General features: G+C 34.6%; 1 protein-coding gene across 1 annotated transcript in view; it reads right to left on the reverse strand.

Moving 5' to 3' along the window:
* The window catches only part of Epha6 (EPH receptor A6), a 785,836-nt gene that overhangs the window by 264,440 nt on the left and 503,828 nt on the right, over positions 1-17,568 (reverse strand). The window contains exon 7 of the mRNA XM_076868894.2: positions 16,387-16,549. Coding sequence (XP_076725009.1) covers positions 16,387-16,549 — 163 coding nt within the window. The remainder of the gene's footprint in view (positions 1-16,386; positions 16,550-17,568) is intronic.

Below are 17,568 nucleotides of genomic sequence, written 5' to 3' on the forward strand. Positions count from 1 at the left end.
ACATTGCTGGTAGGACTGCAAATTGGTGCGGCCAATTTGGAAAGCAGTATGGAGATTTCTTGGAAAGCTCGGAATGGAACCACCATTTGATCCAGCTATTCCCCTACTCGGTCTATTCCCTAAAGACCTAAAAAGAGCACACTATAGGGACACTGCTACATCCATGTTCATAGCAACACAATTCACAATAGCAAGACTATGGAACCAACTTAGATGCCCTTCAATAGACGAATGGATAAAAAAAATGTGGCATTTATACACAATGGAGTATTACTCTGCATTAAAAAATGTCAAAATCATAGAATTTGGAGGGAAATGGATGGCATTAGAGCAGATTATGCTAAGTGAAGCTAGCCAATCCCTTAAAAACAAATGCCAAATGTCTTCTTTGATATAAGGAGAGTAACTAAGAACAGAGTAGGGACGAAGAGCATGAGAAGAAGATGAACATTAAACAGGGATGAGAGGTGGGAGGGAAAGGGAGAGAAAAGGGAAATTGCATTTAAATGGAAGGAGACCCGCAGGGGTATACAAAATTACATACAAGAGGAAGTGAGGGGAAAGGGGGAAAAATATAAGGGGGAGAAATGAATTACAGTAGAGGGGGTAGAGAGAGAAGAGGGGAGGGGAGGGGGGAGGGGGGATAGTAGAGGATAGGAAAGGCAGCAGAATACAACAGACACCAGAATGGCAATATGTAAATCAATGGTTGTGCAACTGATGTGATTCTGCAATCTGTATACGGGGTAAAAATGGGAGTTCATATCCCACTTGACTCAAAGTGTGAAATATGATATATCAAGAACTATGTAATGTTTTGAACAACCAACAATAAAAATTAATTTAAAAAAAATAAAAAAAAATAAAAATAAATATATATATATATATAACTGTCAGTGGTAGTGGATACTTCCATGGGTTCTATGTGTCCACTGAAAGTTTATGTTGGAAAGTTAATCTCTAAATTTATACGTTAATGACATCTAGAGGCAGGGCTTTGGGGGATGACCAGGATCAATTGAGGTCATGAATGCCGATCCCCAGGATGGCATTAGTGGCTTTAAAAGAAAGGGAAGATAGAACTGAGCTAGTCCACATACTCTGCTTAACTCTGTGCTGCCTTCTGCCAGGTTATAATGCAGAAGGCCCTACTGAATGCCAAGCTTGTGTCATGCTCTTATACTTCCCAGACTCTAGAAACATGAACCAAATTTTATCTTCTATTCTTTATAAACTACCCAGTATCAGGTTTTATGTTATAGCAACACAAAACAGACTGAGGCTGAAGGATAGGGAAAATAACATCCCCCCAGACAAGGGGAATGGCAGCCCCAGGGAGGAGGAAAGACAATGGGTCCTGAGGGAAAGAAGGTAAACATTAAACCTGGGCACTGGACTTTCATCCCTTCCCAGTGACAATTCGACTCTGGGCTCAGTCTTTCATCTTTTTCCATTCACAAGGATTCCTGGAGGGGAAGGCAAAAAAATGGGCTCTGGGTTCTGGATTTTCAACCCAGTAACAATGAGTTTCAAGATTTTACAGCTGTTTTCTGAGTTAGATTTTTAACCTGCACAAGTAGTTTCCTGACTGTCCCATTAGCACATCCACAGTGTCTAATGATTAGGTCACACTAAACATTCTGCTATGATTAACTCTTATTAAGACCTATAAAAAACAGATCCCTCTTGTAACCAGTCATCATTTTCTGAAAATGTGACACATGTCATTGTCCGCCACTTAATAAAGATTGCTTGCCAATCAATCTATTTGAGGTCTCCCTCCATTTTCATTTATTTTTGCTTACAAAGGCAGGTACACAGGTCTTTTCATTCTCACTTGAAAACTGAAGAGGATTTCACAGAGGATACCCTGGGAGAGGTATATTTGCCTTTCCTTTTAAATTTTTGTCTTTCTTCTTTACATAGACGAGTAGCAGCTAATTCACAGCATAGGATTGTCTCAAAAATTTATAATGAACCTAACAATGGAGTCTCACTCAGAAGAAGGGTAGCAGTTATTATAATAAAAAAAACTTTTGAAATGCTTACATGAGCTACGCATGATTCTAAACACTTTATATATACTGGTGTATTTAGTATTCACAGCAATCATATGAGATAGTGGTATTATTATATGCATTTTATATCTGGAGTAACTGAGGCACAGAAAGGTTAAATAACTTGCCCATCATCACATAGCTAGAAACAGCTGATCAGGAACATAAATGCAGATATTCTAGCTTTAGTGTTTGAGTTTCTAAACATTATATTATATTGTCCTTTGTAATTGAGACATTCTATCTTCTAATTATTTTAAAGAAATGTAGTCCAATCCTTAAAAAAATTGATTGCCATAGAAATAGAAGGGACAATACTTCTGGGTTCACAAGGTGATAATTGCTGGAAGAGCCCTGATGAATTCTCCCTGTCTTGCCTATTATGCTGCTAAGATCTGGTGTTTCAGAAGTTCAAGTGCAGAGCTTCCTTGCTTGAGTTTAGTTTTTTAGTGCTTGAATTCTGTGAGGTCAACACAACTTGGGGAATTCCCTTCATTCTTGTATGTCACTTATAAAATCTAAACAAACATTAACACCAAGATCAGCCAAGTTGTTTTAAGTATTAGCTGATGGTTATGACAAATAAATGTCCAAAGGAAGACCAAGAAAAATGACTTGGTTGCCACTGTATGTTGTCCACATGCAAGAAGGTAAAGAATATTGTTTCATTTTTTTAAAAATATATATTGAAGTTAGAATGGAATTTTGGGTTTAAAACTAATAACAATAATATCAGTATTAGTATTTATTGAGCTCTAACCATATGAATGCTGGGTATTTTGCTAAGTACTTTATGTGCATTGAATCAATTAATACAAGTACACTAAAGAATAAGTGATATTCTTACTCCCCTTTTCCAGATGTGGAAACTATAGTGTACTGATTCACCTAAAGTCGAATGTTTAGGAAGGGACAGAGTGAAGATTTAAATCCAGGGGTAAGTACAAAACTTGAGTATTTATCCCAAATCCCTCTTCAGTATTTCTCTTTATCATCTATTTATGTGGGGAATATCTGACAAACTGAATTACAGAAATAGGTTGCTATCTTGAAACATTTCTTTCTGCTTATTCATAACCCTCCTTTCCTTCAAGGATGAGGTAAAGATCCCCTCCATGAAGTCTTCATGAGCTGCCTACTTTGTAGTAAGATTATAGTGACAGTTAACATTTAATGATCTGATGTTCTGATATAGTGTAGCACACTCTGCAGTGAGCACTCTCCTCACACGGGGAAACGGTACCCCTCTCCCCCTTCTCAGCTTGACTTTTCTTTTTCATTGACACTGCAATGCTAATATTTATGGGTTATATTGTGTCATTTTGATACATATATTCAATGCATAATAATCAGATCATGGTTACCATCACATCAGACATTTATAATTTCCTTATGTTCATTCAAAAACCTCTCTCCTAGTCTTTCTGTATTGAACTCTTCCCTCTTGCTAGAGTCCTTTTCTTATTTTTAATTTTTTTTATTTATATATGGCAGCGGAGTGCATTACAATACTTATTACACATATAGAGCACAATTTTTCATATCTCTGGTTGTATACAAAGTATATTCACACAAATTCGTGTCTTTATACATGTACTTTGGATAGTAATGATCATCATATTCCACCATCATTTATAACCCTATGCCCCCTCCCTTTCCCTCCAACCCCTCTGCCCTATCTAGAGTTCATCTATTCCTCCCATGCTCATGCTCCCTTTCCCACTATGAATCAGCCTCCTTATGTCAAAGAAAACATTCGTTATTTGGTTTTCAGCTTTACTTTTCTTCAGAGCATCTTTCTCCCTCTGTCTAGGGGGTATACTGGCACATTGAGCACTGCATGTGGCAGGTTTACTGGGAACCTCAGCATGGACACGTCAAGGAATGTGGAAAACAGAAATGGAAAGACGTAGCAATGGAACTGCCATATGGTAGCTGCGGGGGTCTGGAGCTGAGCTGGCCCTTCAGAATCATCCTGAAATGAAACAGAGGGGCTGGGTCTTTATACCTCACCCTGAGCTGTCCTGCATTTTGGTTAGCCATGGTAGAGGGGCATGGCCCTGGGGCGGGGCATGCAGTGTTCTGGGCCAGAGGCAAGTTTTCCAGTGAACTTTTGGAAGGCAGAAATCTCTAGCTCAAAGAATCCCTGCCTGAGTCATGAGGAGAGGATCCTGAATAATCAGTTCTGTACAACCTGACATACTAGACATTTTGCTTATTATTTGTTCATTGTCTCCCAACTCTCTTCAAAATGTATGTTCCAGGAGAGGAGGGATATTTATCTCTTTCTGCTACTATAGAGTGGTTCTCACAAGTGTTTTTTGAATGGGTGACTGTGCAAACAAATTAATTCATTTTTATTTTCCCATGATGAAACCAAAGTTTAAATTGACTAAATTGCCTTCCTTTGGTCCTAATACCTCGGGCATAAGAGAGTTTAGAGGCTGATCCAGACTGGTCTGGTCTAAGTCTTTAATTACTTCACTGAAAATTTCTCATTTTCAGAGTGAGTGAGGGTAACAGAGCACATTCTCTTTATTTAAATGATAAGAAATTAATGTCTAGAGAGGACAGTCCTCATATGCCAAGTCTTATGTTGCCTAATTAAATGCATCATTTTACCTTTACCAACCAGAACATTCAACCACGTGAGCTAGTCTGAGACAAGTCACTGGTATGGGTAGCATGTTAGTGTTGGCATCTGACTTTGCTAACACATCATCTTTACCTCCCTGGTATCTAGATACATCATCTCCCAAATAACTTAATATCCAGGATTTCTCCAACTGACCAATTTTCTTTGAAGTTTTGACATGGATGGCTTAGTTGCAGATTTTTTTTCAGGAGGCTGTTGTGAGCAGGTCATAATTCACGGTGTCTTGAAAGTCCAGAGACCAAATATGAACTGTCAAGGAGAGATATGCAGGCTTACATGCAGGCTGAGAGCAAACATGTGTTAGAATTTAAATTGGTAATTCCCAAGGTTCTAGCACCTTCAGTAGATGAATTCTTAAGGCTAAAATAGTCTCCTGGGAATTTAGAAGATATGACAGGTATAAAAATGATAATAAAAAAGATATTTGGAAGGTTTTAGTTTTATTGCAGATAAAATGAAGGTGAGGAAACAATTAGATGTGTTAGAAATGATTCTAGAGAAGTCATTTATGGTAGGCTCCCTCTGGCTGGCTTGCCTGTCTCCACATCTACAGTGAGATGGAAGAAAAATAGAAAGCCAGGAAGTTTTATGAACAACACAAAACAGTAGCAAGATGAGGGAGAGCATTTTTGGTCCCGTGAGCATCATGTTTTCTTCTTGTTCTTGCAACAAGATCATCACCTTCATCACTGCAGCTCTGACCTTGTACTCACTGGTGAGTCCTAGTTCTCCAATCTTATCTTTATCAAAATTACCTGAAGGACTCATTTAAACAGAATACTGATTCCAAAGAGTTTTAGTAGGTTGTTATCTGTGGTTTGAATATGGTTTGTCTCCTCTGAAACTCATGTTGAAATGTAATCTCCATTACAAGATGTTAAGAGGTGAGACCATGTAAGACCTTCAAGAAGCGATTAGGTCCTTTTCTTTATGAATGCATTGATGTATTCAGGCAATTAATGATTTAATGCATTATCTCAAAAGTTGCTCTGATACAAAAGTCATTTTCACCAGATCTCTTATATACTTCCCGTCTCTTGCCATGTAATACCCTGTGATTTTTCGGGACTCTACCAACAAGGTCCTATCACCAGATGCAGCCCTTCAACCTTGAACCAGAACCTCTTTATTTCTTATTCAGTATTTGACATGTTATGAACAACACAAAACAGACTAAGACATAGATCCAGAGTGAGGTGTGAGAATCTGCATTTCTAGTGTGTTCTCGGGTATTTCTGATACCTTTGATGCTGGGCCTGTATTTTGGAATCCATGGCTCTCATTATATTGAAATTCTCCCACTTACAAGAAAGCTCCATGTTCTTTTTGGGCTCTACACCTGCACATGTGTGTGCAGGAGAGAATAGTGTCCTAGTCCTCTCTTCCCACCCCACTCTCACCCCTGTCCTTTCCATGATCAAGTTTTGCTCACTGTGAATGTCTCCTTTAGGGCATTGGGTCTTATTGAAGCTTCCCTTGACAAGTTTGTTTGTGTTTTTCTTCTTGTGGTCCTTTACACAACTCATACTACCCCACATGGTCATCTTGTTTAACTTTCTGAACCTCTTTCTAGTTTTTGTGAAAGCAGAAAACAAGTTTACTTTTTTGTATTAGAATTACCAATACTTAACCTTGATATCTGGTCCATCCATTAATATGTTTGGATTCATTAATATGTTTTGATGGGGTAAATGAGTAAATTAATCAATGAAATATTCTTCTGTTTGCCTTAACTCTTTTTTTGGAGAGGGGCAGTGCTGGTGAGTGATCCCAGGTGTGCTTAATCACTGACCATAATCTTCAGTCCGTTTTAGTATTTCATTGAGAAACAGAGTCTCACTGAGTTGCTTAGGGCCTCAAGTTGCTGAGGCTGGCTTTGAACTCCTGATCCCCTTGCCTCAGACTTCGAGCAACTTTAGCTCTTTTTTGTTGTTGTTTTCTAATTTTTTTAATTAGTTACACATGATAGTACAATGATCTTGACATTTCATACATTTGAATCAAATGGGGTATAATTTCTCATTTTTCGGACTGTACAGGTTGCAGAATCACATTGGTCATACATTCACCTATATACATACAGCAATAATAATGTCTATGGGGGCTGGGGATGTCTCAGTTGGTAGAGTGCTTGCCTCGAATGCGTAAGGCCCTGGGTTCAATCCCCAGCACCACAAAAAAAAAAAAAAAGAAAAAGAAAACTTTAGCTCTTACTGCTCTCAATTGTCCTTCACTTTCTTCCTCATTATATTAAATTTAGGAACAAAACATAGCATATTCCCCACAAAATTATATTTTTACTTGCAAAGATAACAACTTATGCAACTATATTTAATACCTTACCCATTTCATACCTTTACCTGAATATGGGAATGGGAAGTTTGTATGAATACAGAATAATGCTAACTTCAGTAAACAACATTTCATTGTTTATTGTTTGTGAAATTGATTATTGAAAAATCATTTTGTGTGCTTTCTGGTTATGTTTGCTTTTCTGCAAACATAAAATAATTAATGTAAGAAAACTATAGTGCAAGACCATTTTGAAATGGATGTTAAGTTTTCCAAAACAAAAGAGACTATGAAATTCAGTCTGTTGTGAGTCGGCTGTTTTATATCTGGTAGTCAGGTTGCCACATGGTGCTTCTCAGCCTATCTTCATAGCACAGTAATGTGCTCACACCTGTGACGCAAAGGTTTGTGCACACACAGCAAAAGCTTTTCAAGGGCTGTGATCTTGCCAAGAATTCCTGTTACACAATTTAAATTCACAGAACTACTGTTTCTCTTGAAAAAGTAAAGTGTAACACAAACAATTCAATTTGGCTGTTTTTTAATTCTTCACACAGGCCTTTGTAGAGCTGGCTCGGTTATTTTAGAAACATCTGTCCATTCAGTGTTGTGACTCATAATGAGATAAAACAAAAACAGATGGTTTGCTCTGGGTTAACAGAAACTTCCAAGGTATTGCTCTAGATAATTTAACATGATTTTCATTGCAAAGTAGTACTGTGAAAATTTAAAATTTTCAAACTTTGTATGTTTTGAATTGGGTATATAATGCTTAATATTTAAATATTTTATATAAAATAATTCTAATGTGTCTTGAGCATTTCAACAACTCTGATTTAGCTCAAATTTTTTTCAGCTCTGGGAAAGGAAGGATTACTACATGGGTAGACTTCAACTGAACTAAAACTGTGTGCTGTGTCATCCTTCTAGTTTGTGGCTTCCCAAAGGACAATTTCATCCTAGCATCATGTGTTTTAGCTATTCTTGTAGAATCACATTTATAGGATAATGAATATGTATCACTCTACAACTAACTTCAGTTCCCCTAATACTTTAAAAACAGCATTGCATAAATACTTACTGAGCAAGACAACAATCCCACTCCCTTCTTGAACCTAATCAAGCCACAGTGGAGGGTAAGGGTGAGCTACAATCCAAAATCCACCAGCTGCTCTCTATATACCTCCAAATGGTTTGAGTAAGAAATTATGCTTCATTCACTTGACTCTTGATGCTTTTCTAACAACTAAAATATGACATTAAAAAATATAAGTCCATAAAGTTGATTTGTATAGTCTGAGAAATGGATCTAAATCTTCAAGTATTATGCAGAGAATATATTTTTTTTCACTAAATTTGAAGCAATTCAAAATGTCTTAGGAAATTTGTGCTCTATAGAAAAATTCAAGGCTGTAAATTCCAATAGCTTGACAGAAAAATTCAGGCAATTTAAAGAATGACTGGTAAAAGAAAAGTCAATTTCCAAACAGTTCAAATTAAAACCAGACTTGGGAATGAAATAAATAAAGAACTCTGTTATTAAATCCTTAATGTGGTTTAGTAGTGAGCTTCCTGAAAACAAAGAAGAAAATGTACTAATAAATTCTGAAAATCTAGTGACTATAACCAATATTGTATTGTTTATTTGAAATTTGCTAAGAGAACAGTCCCTGCACATACAAAATGAAAAAAAAAAGAATAAAAAAGAAGTCTCCTGATGTTAAAAAATCTTCTAGTCAATGTGTGATGATTTATATGCCAAAGAAATCATATTTTTATATATACTGCTATATGTTGCTATCTATCTGATGTATCAAGAAATATCCACATCTGTTTGTTACTTCCCTTTTAGATCTGAGTCAAATTATAACAGTGCACTTTGAAATACCCGGTTTACAACTTCTAAGTACCTGTTAATAGCTAATGATTTTATTTCCAGCCCATTTAGCAAAGTTATGATCTTTAATATTTTTCATATTAAGACCTTCAATCTGTCTCATGGTACATAAGTCTGGTTCCGATCACTTAAAATCATTATTTGATCTGGGGAAAATTGAAACAAAATATCTTTTTGTCTATGCAATTTCCCTTAAAGGGAAACTTCCATTTTCTATGCAGATAGTTACTCTTCATGAAGATTCTGAATATATATAAGTAAATCACACTAAATGCATTATTTTGCTCCTTAGTCTATCATGTGTGCACTAAAACAGAAATCTGCATTAAAATACTGCATAGCTCTCTGAATTTGATGTACAATGATTAATAAATAATTAGTGTTCTGAAAAATCTGTGTTTAATGTCAAAGATGCAATATTTTAAGCAGAGATATTATTAAGGTATAGTAAAGAATTGGAGATAAGAATAAAAAGTCATGGAGAATATTTGAAAGAAGGACCAAAGCAAGTAAGAAAAATGAAAATACTGAATGAGTAGAAATGGAACTCAATCCTAGTTATCAGAATCAGTATGAAAAGGGCCTAATGCCACAATTTCTTCCTTCCAACACTTATTGTCTGTGGGGAATTACTAGTAAGTTGATTGCCCTTCTTTATGCTTCAGTTTCCTGATCCATAAAATGGGAATGATAATAGCTTCTACTTCAAAAGCTGTGTGTTAGTAGCCTTAAAAAGCAGAATAGTGCTTGGGACACAAATGGAACTAAACAACTATGTTGTTAGGGAATCTTAATGTTAGAAGTGACACTAAACTTCTATTTAACCTCCTCAATAAAACACAGGTTTCCCTTAAGAGTTGTTGAACAAGTGCCCCTCAGCACAAATTCTTACTAAGAGAGGACTTCATTACTTAATAAGGCAGGCACTTTATATTCAGACAACCCAACTGCTAGGAAAGTCTTCTTTCCCATTGATGTTTTTGCATTTACATAGTTATGGCTGCCAACATTGGAAGTGGACTATTGACTGCAGGTTATTTCAAATTAAATTCTTATATACTGAAATTTGTCCTCCTTTGGGTAGTAATAAATATGAAATCTGCCTCCTGTTTGATTAATTAACTTTTTTATTGCTCCACCAGGGTCAGCTGGTCCTCTTTCTGCTTCATGCTCCACCATTAATGAGCATTCCAAAATTCTTGGCTGCTGTTAATAATGATGTAACAAATTTCATCCTAAGTAACTGAAGCAGTACAGATGGTATTTCAGCCCATAGACTGAATCAAACACACTGGAGTTCTTTAAAAAAAAAAAAAAGAAATTTAAAGAGGAAAATGTGTTGACAACAAAAAAGTCATTTGTTCTACCTAAAATATCTCTGAATTTTCAAATTAGTAATTAATATATAATTAAAATGTCATACATTATGTTTCTGTATGATTCAAGCTACTTTCGGTTTTTACTCCAAATAAAGCCAGCAGTATTGTTCATTTGTGACAAATAAAATGATTTGATCCTTTCTTTTTGAACGGGTAGGCAACATAATATTCTTTCATATTGTTTTAAAAGTTATCTTTTCTTTATTAAATGCCTATTGGAACCTATTTATGTATAAGGATATTTTATGAGATACAAAGATATATGGATCTTTATATAACGTTCTTGATCTCAAAAGAGTTTACAACCTAGTAAAGAATTAAACCCTTGCAAAATAAAATACTGTGAAAAGTCCTAGGGGAGAGTAATGATTGTGATTTCTTGCTGGGCTAATGGAGAGCATTTCAAGAAGTCTAGTATGTGAGCAGGACCAACTAAGTATAATATGATAGTTATCTAAATATTCCAGTTGAAAGTCATTAAAGAAGTTAGATATGATGAAGATACAGAACATTTTGTAAATGAAGCATCTAATTTATAATTTAATTTTCCCAGAGTACATGTTAATTTGAGAGAAACTTGACAGGAGTATTGTCAATGTGGGTTATGTTTGAAGAAAGACAAATAGTTGTTAAAAAATTTACATTTTATTCAATGAAAAACCTCCAAAAATCTATGGTTGTTTTTTCTTACCTATTTTTTTAAAATTATGATTCATTGTGCACACTAATTGTACAAAATAATGGGTTTCTTTGTGGCATTTTCATAAATGCATATATTGTCTTCAATCACATAACCTTTCTAGAATGTTTAAGTGTACAAAATGGAGTATAGAAAAATTAGTCAAATGGAACATAAAGAATGCTTTAGAGAAGAAAGAATGGAGCCCATCATGCACCTTAATTTTCAGGATCATTTCCCAGCTATAAATTGTTAAAATGACTCAAATTGCTTAAATATCAAACCACACTAGAATAGATAAAACTTATGAGTGTTTTCAAAATAGTTAAGTGATTAAAATCATTCATTTTGTAGCTACATGCCACACTTTGTTGTTGTTGTTGTTATAAACTTATAAGAGATGACATAAGATTTTATTTTGAAATACGTACTCTGGTTCAGTAATTTATATTGCTAACGCTGATCATGATGACTTTTGTGTGATTATGTTTTGTGATATAAGCCTAGGCAATTATTTGATTCATGATAAATAATACATATAAAAATGTTGACAGATGTGGCACAAAACTGCTTTATGTAGCCTAGAGGTGAAGACCTAAATTGATATGTTGTTAAAATTTAAGCTATAATTAATCCTTTCAGGAAAAAGGAACACATTGCTTATAGGTTGGCAATGCATTAGTTCCTTGGGGTCATTTGGATAATCATTAGGGCAATGGAAGAGGTAAATTGCTAATTATTATGTGTAAAATTCCAGTTTTCTTTCAAAAATTGGCTTCACAATAAGAATTTGGCTTGATTTTGATAGCTTAGAAGCTATTTTACAGTATTTAAACAGAAGGCTCAAGCTGGCTGGCTACAATCTAGCATAAAATATTTTATTTTGGTTTTAAAAAATGAACATGTAAAATTATTTTATTTCTCCAAAGTGCATTTAAATATTAGATAAATGTTTCTTCTAAGTAAACAAGTGTTTGATTTCATTATCTTTAAATTATTTGTAATTTTAAGAAGTTATTTAAAAATATATTAAATAGGTTTTGGAGTCATCAATAGCATGTGTATATAATTAATAGACTATTTTAATTCTCATATTTTTCCTCACTGAAGTCTAGAAAATAAGCACAGAATTAAAAACAAATTTGAAAAAAATAAAAATTTTCTTTTGTTTCATTCACATAAGCCAGAAAAGACTGCACTTGCCCAGTAAGTATGTGGATATGTGTTTATGGTTGATACTTTGGGAATAATGTAAATTTATTTTAAGTTTAAGAAAATTCTTATTATCTTCTTACTTAACTTTATATGGAGTATTTATATATTATCACCTTATTAATACTTATTCTGTAATTATTATAATGTTGTTACATCTTCTCTGAAAAAGCAGAGGAGGATCAAGTGTAACACATAATGCAGTACCTAATAATAAGGCCAGCATACAACTAACACTCAATAAATTCTGTTAGTGGACATAATATTTCATTATACTCTTAAGTCTAGTAAGATATTAGAGCACGTTAAAACATTAAAACACAGAGGGAAAATATTGGGTGACTATTACTTCCTATATTACTTTATCACTCTTTACATATTTACCTATATAATACAATTATTCTACAGACCTAGGGAGGTGAAAAATCTATAGCTCTAGTTCAAATAAAGTGATTTTATAGTCTAGCAGTGATAATTAGTAAGCTTTACATTTGTTATCCACTTTCCACTAGCATATTCTGACAATGCAAAAATAACCACTGCTGTTCTGGAAGGGCAAGAGGAGTCACCATAATTGTTTTCCTGATGCCACTATGATATATAGCACAAATAGGTAAGAGCACTGTGATTCTGAAAAGAAATTATTTCATATTCTATGCTATATCTTTTTGGTTGTTAGCAATCTAGAAGCTGAACAAAGTAAAAAATACGGGAAGCTAAAGAAAAGTTGATTGTAAACTACTACTGCATCTTGCTTATTTTTAAAAATTTGAAACATACCATCAAATAAGAGAGAATCTAATCTCTTCTCCCCAACCCACACCCGATCTTTATGTATGTATTATAAATTTAGTTAATTAAATGGAATACACTAGAGAAAACTAAATAATAAAGTTGACATTATAATAGTTCAGGCACTACTCGAGAAACAAAAGCTATAAAAATTTAAACACGAACTAGGAGAGTATGTAGAGAAAAAGACTGATGCCATCAACTGGGATTCACATCATCATATTCCTGAATTTATGGTAAACCTGCCCATATTCCTACCATGACATTATTCATTGAAATTCTCTTCTGGGCATAAACAGCATGCTTTAAAAATGCAATTTAAAGCTAACCAGATAAAAAATGATCCTTTAAGTGATTTTCCCTTAGGCTGTAAATTAACTTAGGAGCTATTCTATATACCCAAACTCTAGTTTTAGACAAACACACTTTTCAGATTCTTAGACATTTTGTCTCTTCAAGAGTGTAATCAAAGTCTCTTCTGTGGCATTAACAAATCAGTAACTCAGAGCATAGTTTTGACCTTGTGCTGCCATTCTCAGATGGTTCTAGATTCCCATCTTGTTCCTCCACTCACTAGTTAACTAATTTTGGTACATAAGTTTTATAGTGATAAGATGTTGTTGGAAATAAAGGAGATAATGTGTATAAATTGCTCATCCTGGAGTCTTTCACATCCTAGTAGTAGTCATGCCACCCCTAACTCAGATCCTCCAATGCGTCTTCAGTAGCTTCAGGATGTGCACCAGCACCTTACCATAGCCAAAGAAGTACCTTCATCTCATCTCAGTCTCTCTGTAACTCTCCACCTTCACCTTCTACCATTTGATCACTCACATCTCCTTGTTGCAGCCACAACAAATTATTTGTTCTTCAAATTGTTCTTGCTGTCTTGGACTCCAGTGCTTTTGTTCCTCCTTGATGATTGCTCTTTCTAGAGTAAGCTCTGGCTTTTCACCCTGAGAAGCTTTACATGACTCACTTGTGATAAATTGGGATCCCTTCTCCAGGCCCTCATGGAATCCTTTGCATATCTTTAAGATGGTTATATGACACTAATCTAGTATTTTGCTGCCCACAAATCTAGATTGTAAATTAGGGGAACAAAAACTATAGGTCTTATTACTTTTTATCCCCAGGGCCTCACAGAATATGACACAGAACATTAAGTGCCATGTACATTTTGTTGAATGAGTTATTATTGTACCGAGTCATCGGTGAGTATGGGACCTTTCAACCAAGAAAGGATTTTTTTCTCTATATAACAACTGAAGGAATTTTTGTCCTGAAATTATGATTATTGAAATTTAAAGCTGAAATCAAATAATTTTTTAAATACTTAGAATTTACTTTTTATCAAAGTAAGATTTCCTTCTCTACAGGCCCCAAAGGAACCCAAATGACTTACTTAGATTTTGTACAATGAGTTTTTGTAAGAATATATTTCTCATTTAATAATGAAATTCTAAAAATGTCAGACTTTTATATGTTGAGTAAATTTTTTCATCTATAAAATAAAATAAGAAAACAAAGATTGCTAATTGTACCTGGCTGTGAAATAAATTTGTGGTAAATAATACCTTTAAAGGTAAATACAATGAAACCCCCAAATAGCCTGACCTAACTCTTCCTTAAACCAAATTCTCCTTGTATTGACTGATGCTTAACATTTGGTTATGAAACATCAGTCAGCAGGACTATAGTAGGGATATTTCTTTGAATATTTTTATATTGATTGTATTGTGGTTTTGTAATCATTGTGTTCTTTTCCCACTAATTCAATCTCCAGTTTGAGAAGTTATGATTCAGGATTATAAATTATTGTCATTAATATTAAATATCCACATAACAAGTATTCATTTTGACTCATTAGTTTATTTTCATTCCTACAACTGTATTCCTTAGTGAATAGGCCAGTGCCCTTCCACTTTGTAGTTTGATGTAATCATAACAGAGAAGTACTTATGGGTCGATATTCTTCATCAATGAAACAACAATAACAAAACATTCATAGAATTTAAAGCAGCTTCCCTTCCAGCTGGAGAAATTGTGACCTATTTCATGGTCGTACCTGTAGCAGTTTATTTATTTATTTTAAATTCATTTAGTTTATTTTTTTAAATTTTTTTAAAATATTTATTTTTTAGTTATCAGCGGGCACAACATCTTTGTTTGTATGTGGTGCTGAGGATCAAACCTGGGCTGCAAGCATTCCAGGTGAGCGTGCTACCACTTGAGTCACATCCCCAGCCCCAATTTTATTTTTTTATTAGTTGTTCAAAACATTACAAAGTTCTTAACATATCATATTTCATGCATTACCTGTAGCACTTTAGAATAACACAAATGATAGGACTTTGCAGGATGATGGACTAGTTAAAAGACCAGGTTTTAGAAGAAGATAACCCTCAATTTCAAATTTTACTTTAACTTCTTACCATATGCATAAACTTGAACAAATTCTCTACTCTTCTATGCTTCTGTTTTCTTATTTTTTAAATGAGGAAAGTAATGCTTGTCTCATTGGATGTGAAAATGTTTGAATGAGATAATTCATGTAAAATACTTCATTTCAGGCATTTATTAGGGGCTCAGTAAATGGTAGCTATTATTGTTGTTTTCCACAAAGAATTACCATAATAAATTTTCTTTTCCTGAATTTTTATAGTTTAACAATGATAGGAACAGATTTTTATTATTATTATTAGATATTTGGACTTTTTCCCATAGAATTACACTATGTGAAAGTGTTACGTATTATCCTGACAAAGATAGTAGCAAGATGGATTTCTGAAAGTTAAAAGGAATTCCATAATAGAGCTGAGTTTAGAATGAGATAGAAATTTCAAAACCTGTGTTGCATGATGTTGGACCTCATTCCCTTCATTTCCCATTTTGGTTTTCAGTACATTGAGGCAATGCAATTAACATGAATTTCTAATTAAGACCATGCATCTATATATAAACTTATAATATGAACTTGGGTGGAATGTAGCTCCTCATTCTGTTTTTATTGACCTGAGATAACAAGCCAAAGCTGCACAATTTTGAACTAACAGCTCAAATAATTTGCTCATGGTTTCATTCTCTTCCAAGTTTTCATTAGTATCATATCACTGTGCCAAGACTGGTTAACAATTAGGCTAACACCATCCATTGAGACTCTGCATGATAGTGTGAGTGATGAATTCTGCATAAAGGGACTGATTTGGGTCACATTATGATTGTGATAGAGCAAACGTCTCATGGAAATATTTAATGATGGCACAGAAACATTAACTTGAATGACTGTATGAATATTTACATGAACAGAATCCTATTTGGAGAAGCTATTAAAAATTTGGGACACCTGGTTTTAAAACATCAGGTCAAATTAGAATGGTCCTAAATGAACATCTTATTTTATTTCATTGTGTAAAACTTACTTTCATCTCCTGTTTCAAATTCGAACTTCTGACTGTAGCCACTGTATCCTGTTGCAGTCCTCACTCGGATATGAAATATGTACTTGGTGGCTGGCTTGAGACCTGTGATGATGACACTGGGGGCCTTGGACCTCGTGGATGAATAGGTGAGCTGCTCATGCTCCTGGGGACAGAGAAAAAGAAAGGAAATAAAGCAACAGGACCCCACCTTTTCACAGAGACATTCCTAAGTTAAACTGAGGAACTATGCTCTGAATATCAGAAACATTGATTAAAAAGAAGTAAAAACATGATTTCCCATAATTTAGCATATAATACTTCACCGTACGATACATGTGATATGGCCTTGACTGGGAAATTTATTAAGGAAGATAGTTACTCTTCTAGAAACTGCACTTGGGTTGTTGGTGATCTAGATTTCTTATCCAACTCTAAGTAATGGTGGTGGCATGAGAGTACATTTACACAGAATGACAGCTGCATCTTGAATACAATGGGCACATCAGATCAGAACACGCCAGCAGAGTACCAGGAGCAGAGAGGGGAGAATTCAAGTACCCGCTACTCACTTCTACCCGCAGGTAGTGCCAAAATGCCGGCGCTATCCGTGGGTAGACCTGTGGGTGAAAGGAAAAATAAATTAATTGTTTTTAAAGTTTGAAATCTTTTATCCAGAAATCAATTGCTTTGATCTGTAACTCAGTGATTCACCATTAGTTGTAACTGAAGCTAAGCCAACTTTAATAAATAAAAGGATTATTTTTTTCCCTTGAGGGAGAATTGACTCCTTCCCTATCTATATTACTATATTTTTAAAAATGTACAAGTTACATAGTAGCTATGAGATAGAATTTAAAATAATCTTCCCATGAAGGAACACTGAAGACATGGAAAGGTATGAAAGGCTTAGCATACCTGTGGGATCAGAGGCAGGGTCACACAGGCTTGGCGTTTCATAACCTGTGTTAACTAAGCTATTTAGCCTCACTAAGGGCAACAGGATTTGCCAGGGTGTTCTGAATGATCTAGTCAGACAGTGTCCTTTATTTGACTTTCTTGCCCATTATTTTAGAACAGAATAGTTCACTTAACCTGTCCTTGTAAGGGTTTTCCACAAGATGCTGGTTGTGGGACAAATTAAACTTGATACTGTTTTTGTATTATAAAGTCATTACACAATAA

The sequence above is a fragment of the Callospermophilus lateralis genome, chromosome 10 (genome assembly GCF_048772815.1).
Source record: "Callospermophilus lateralis isolate mCalLat2 chromosome 10, mCalLat2.hap1, whole genome shotgun sequence".
Lineage (NCBI taxonomy): Eukaryota > Metazoa > Chordata > Mammalia > Rodentia > Sciuridae > Callospermophilus > Callospermophilus lateralis.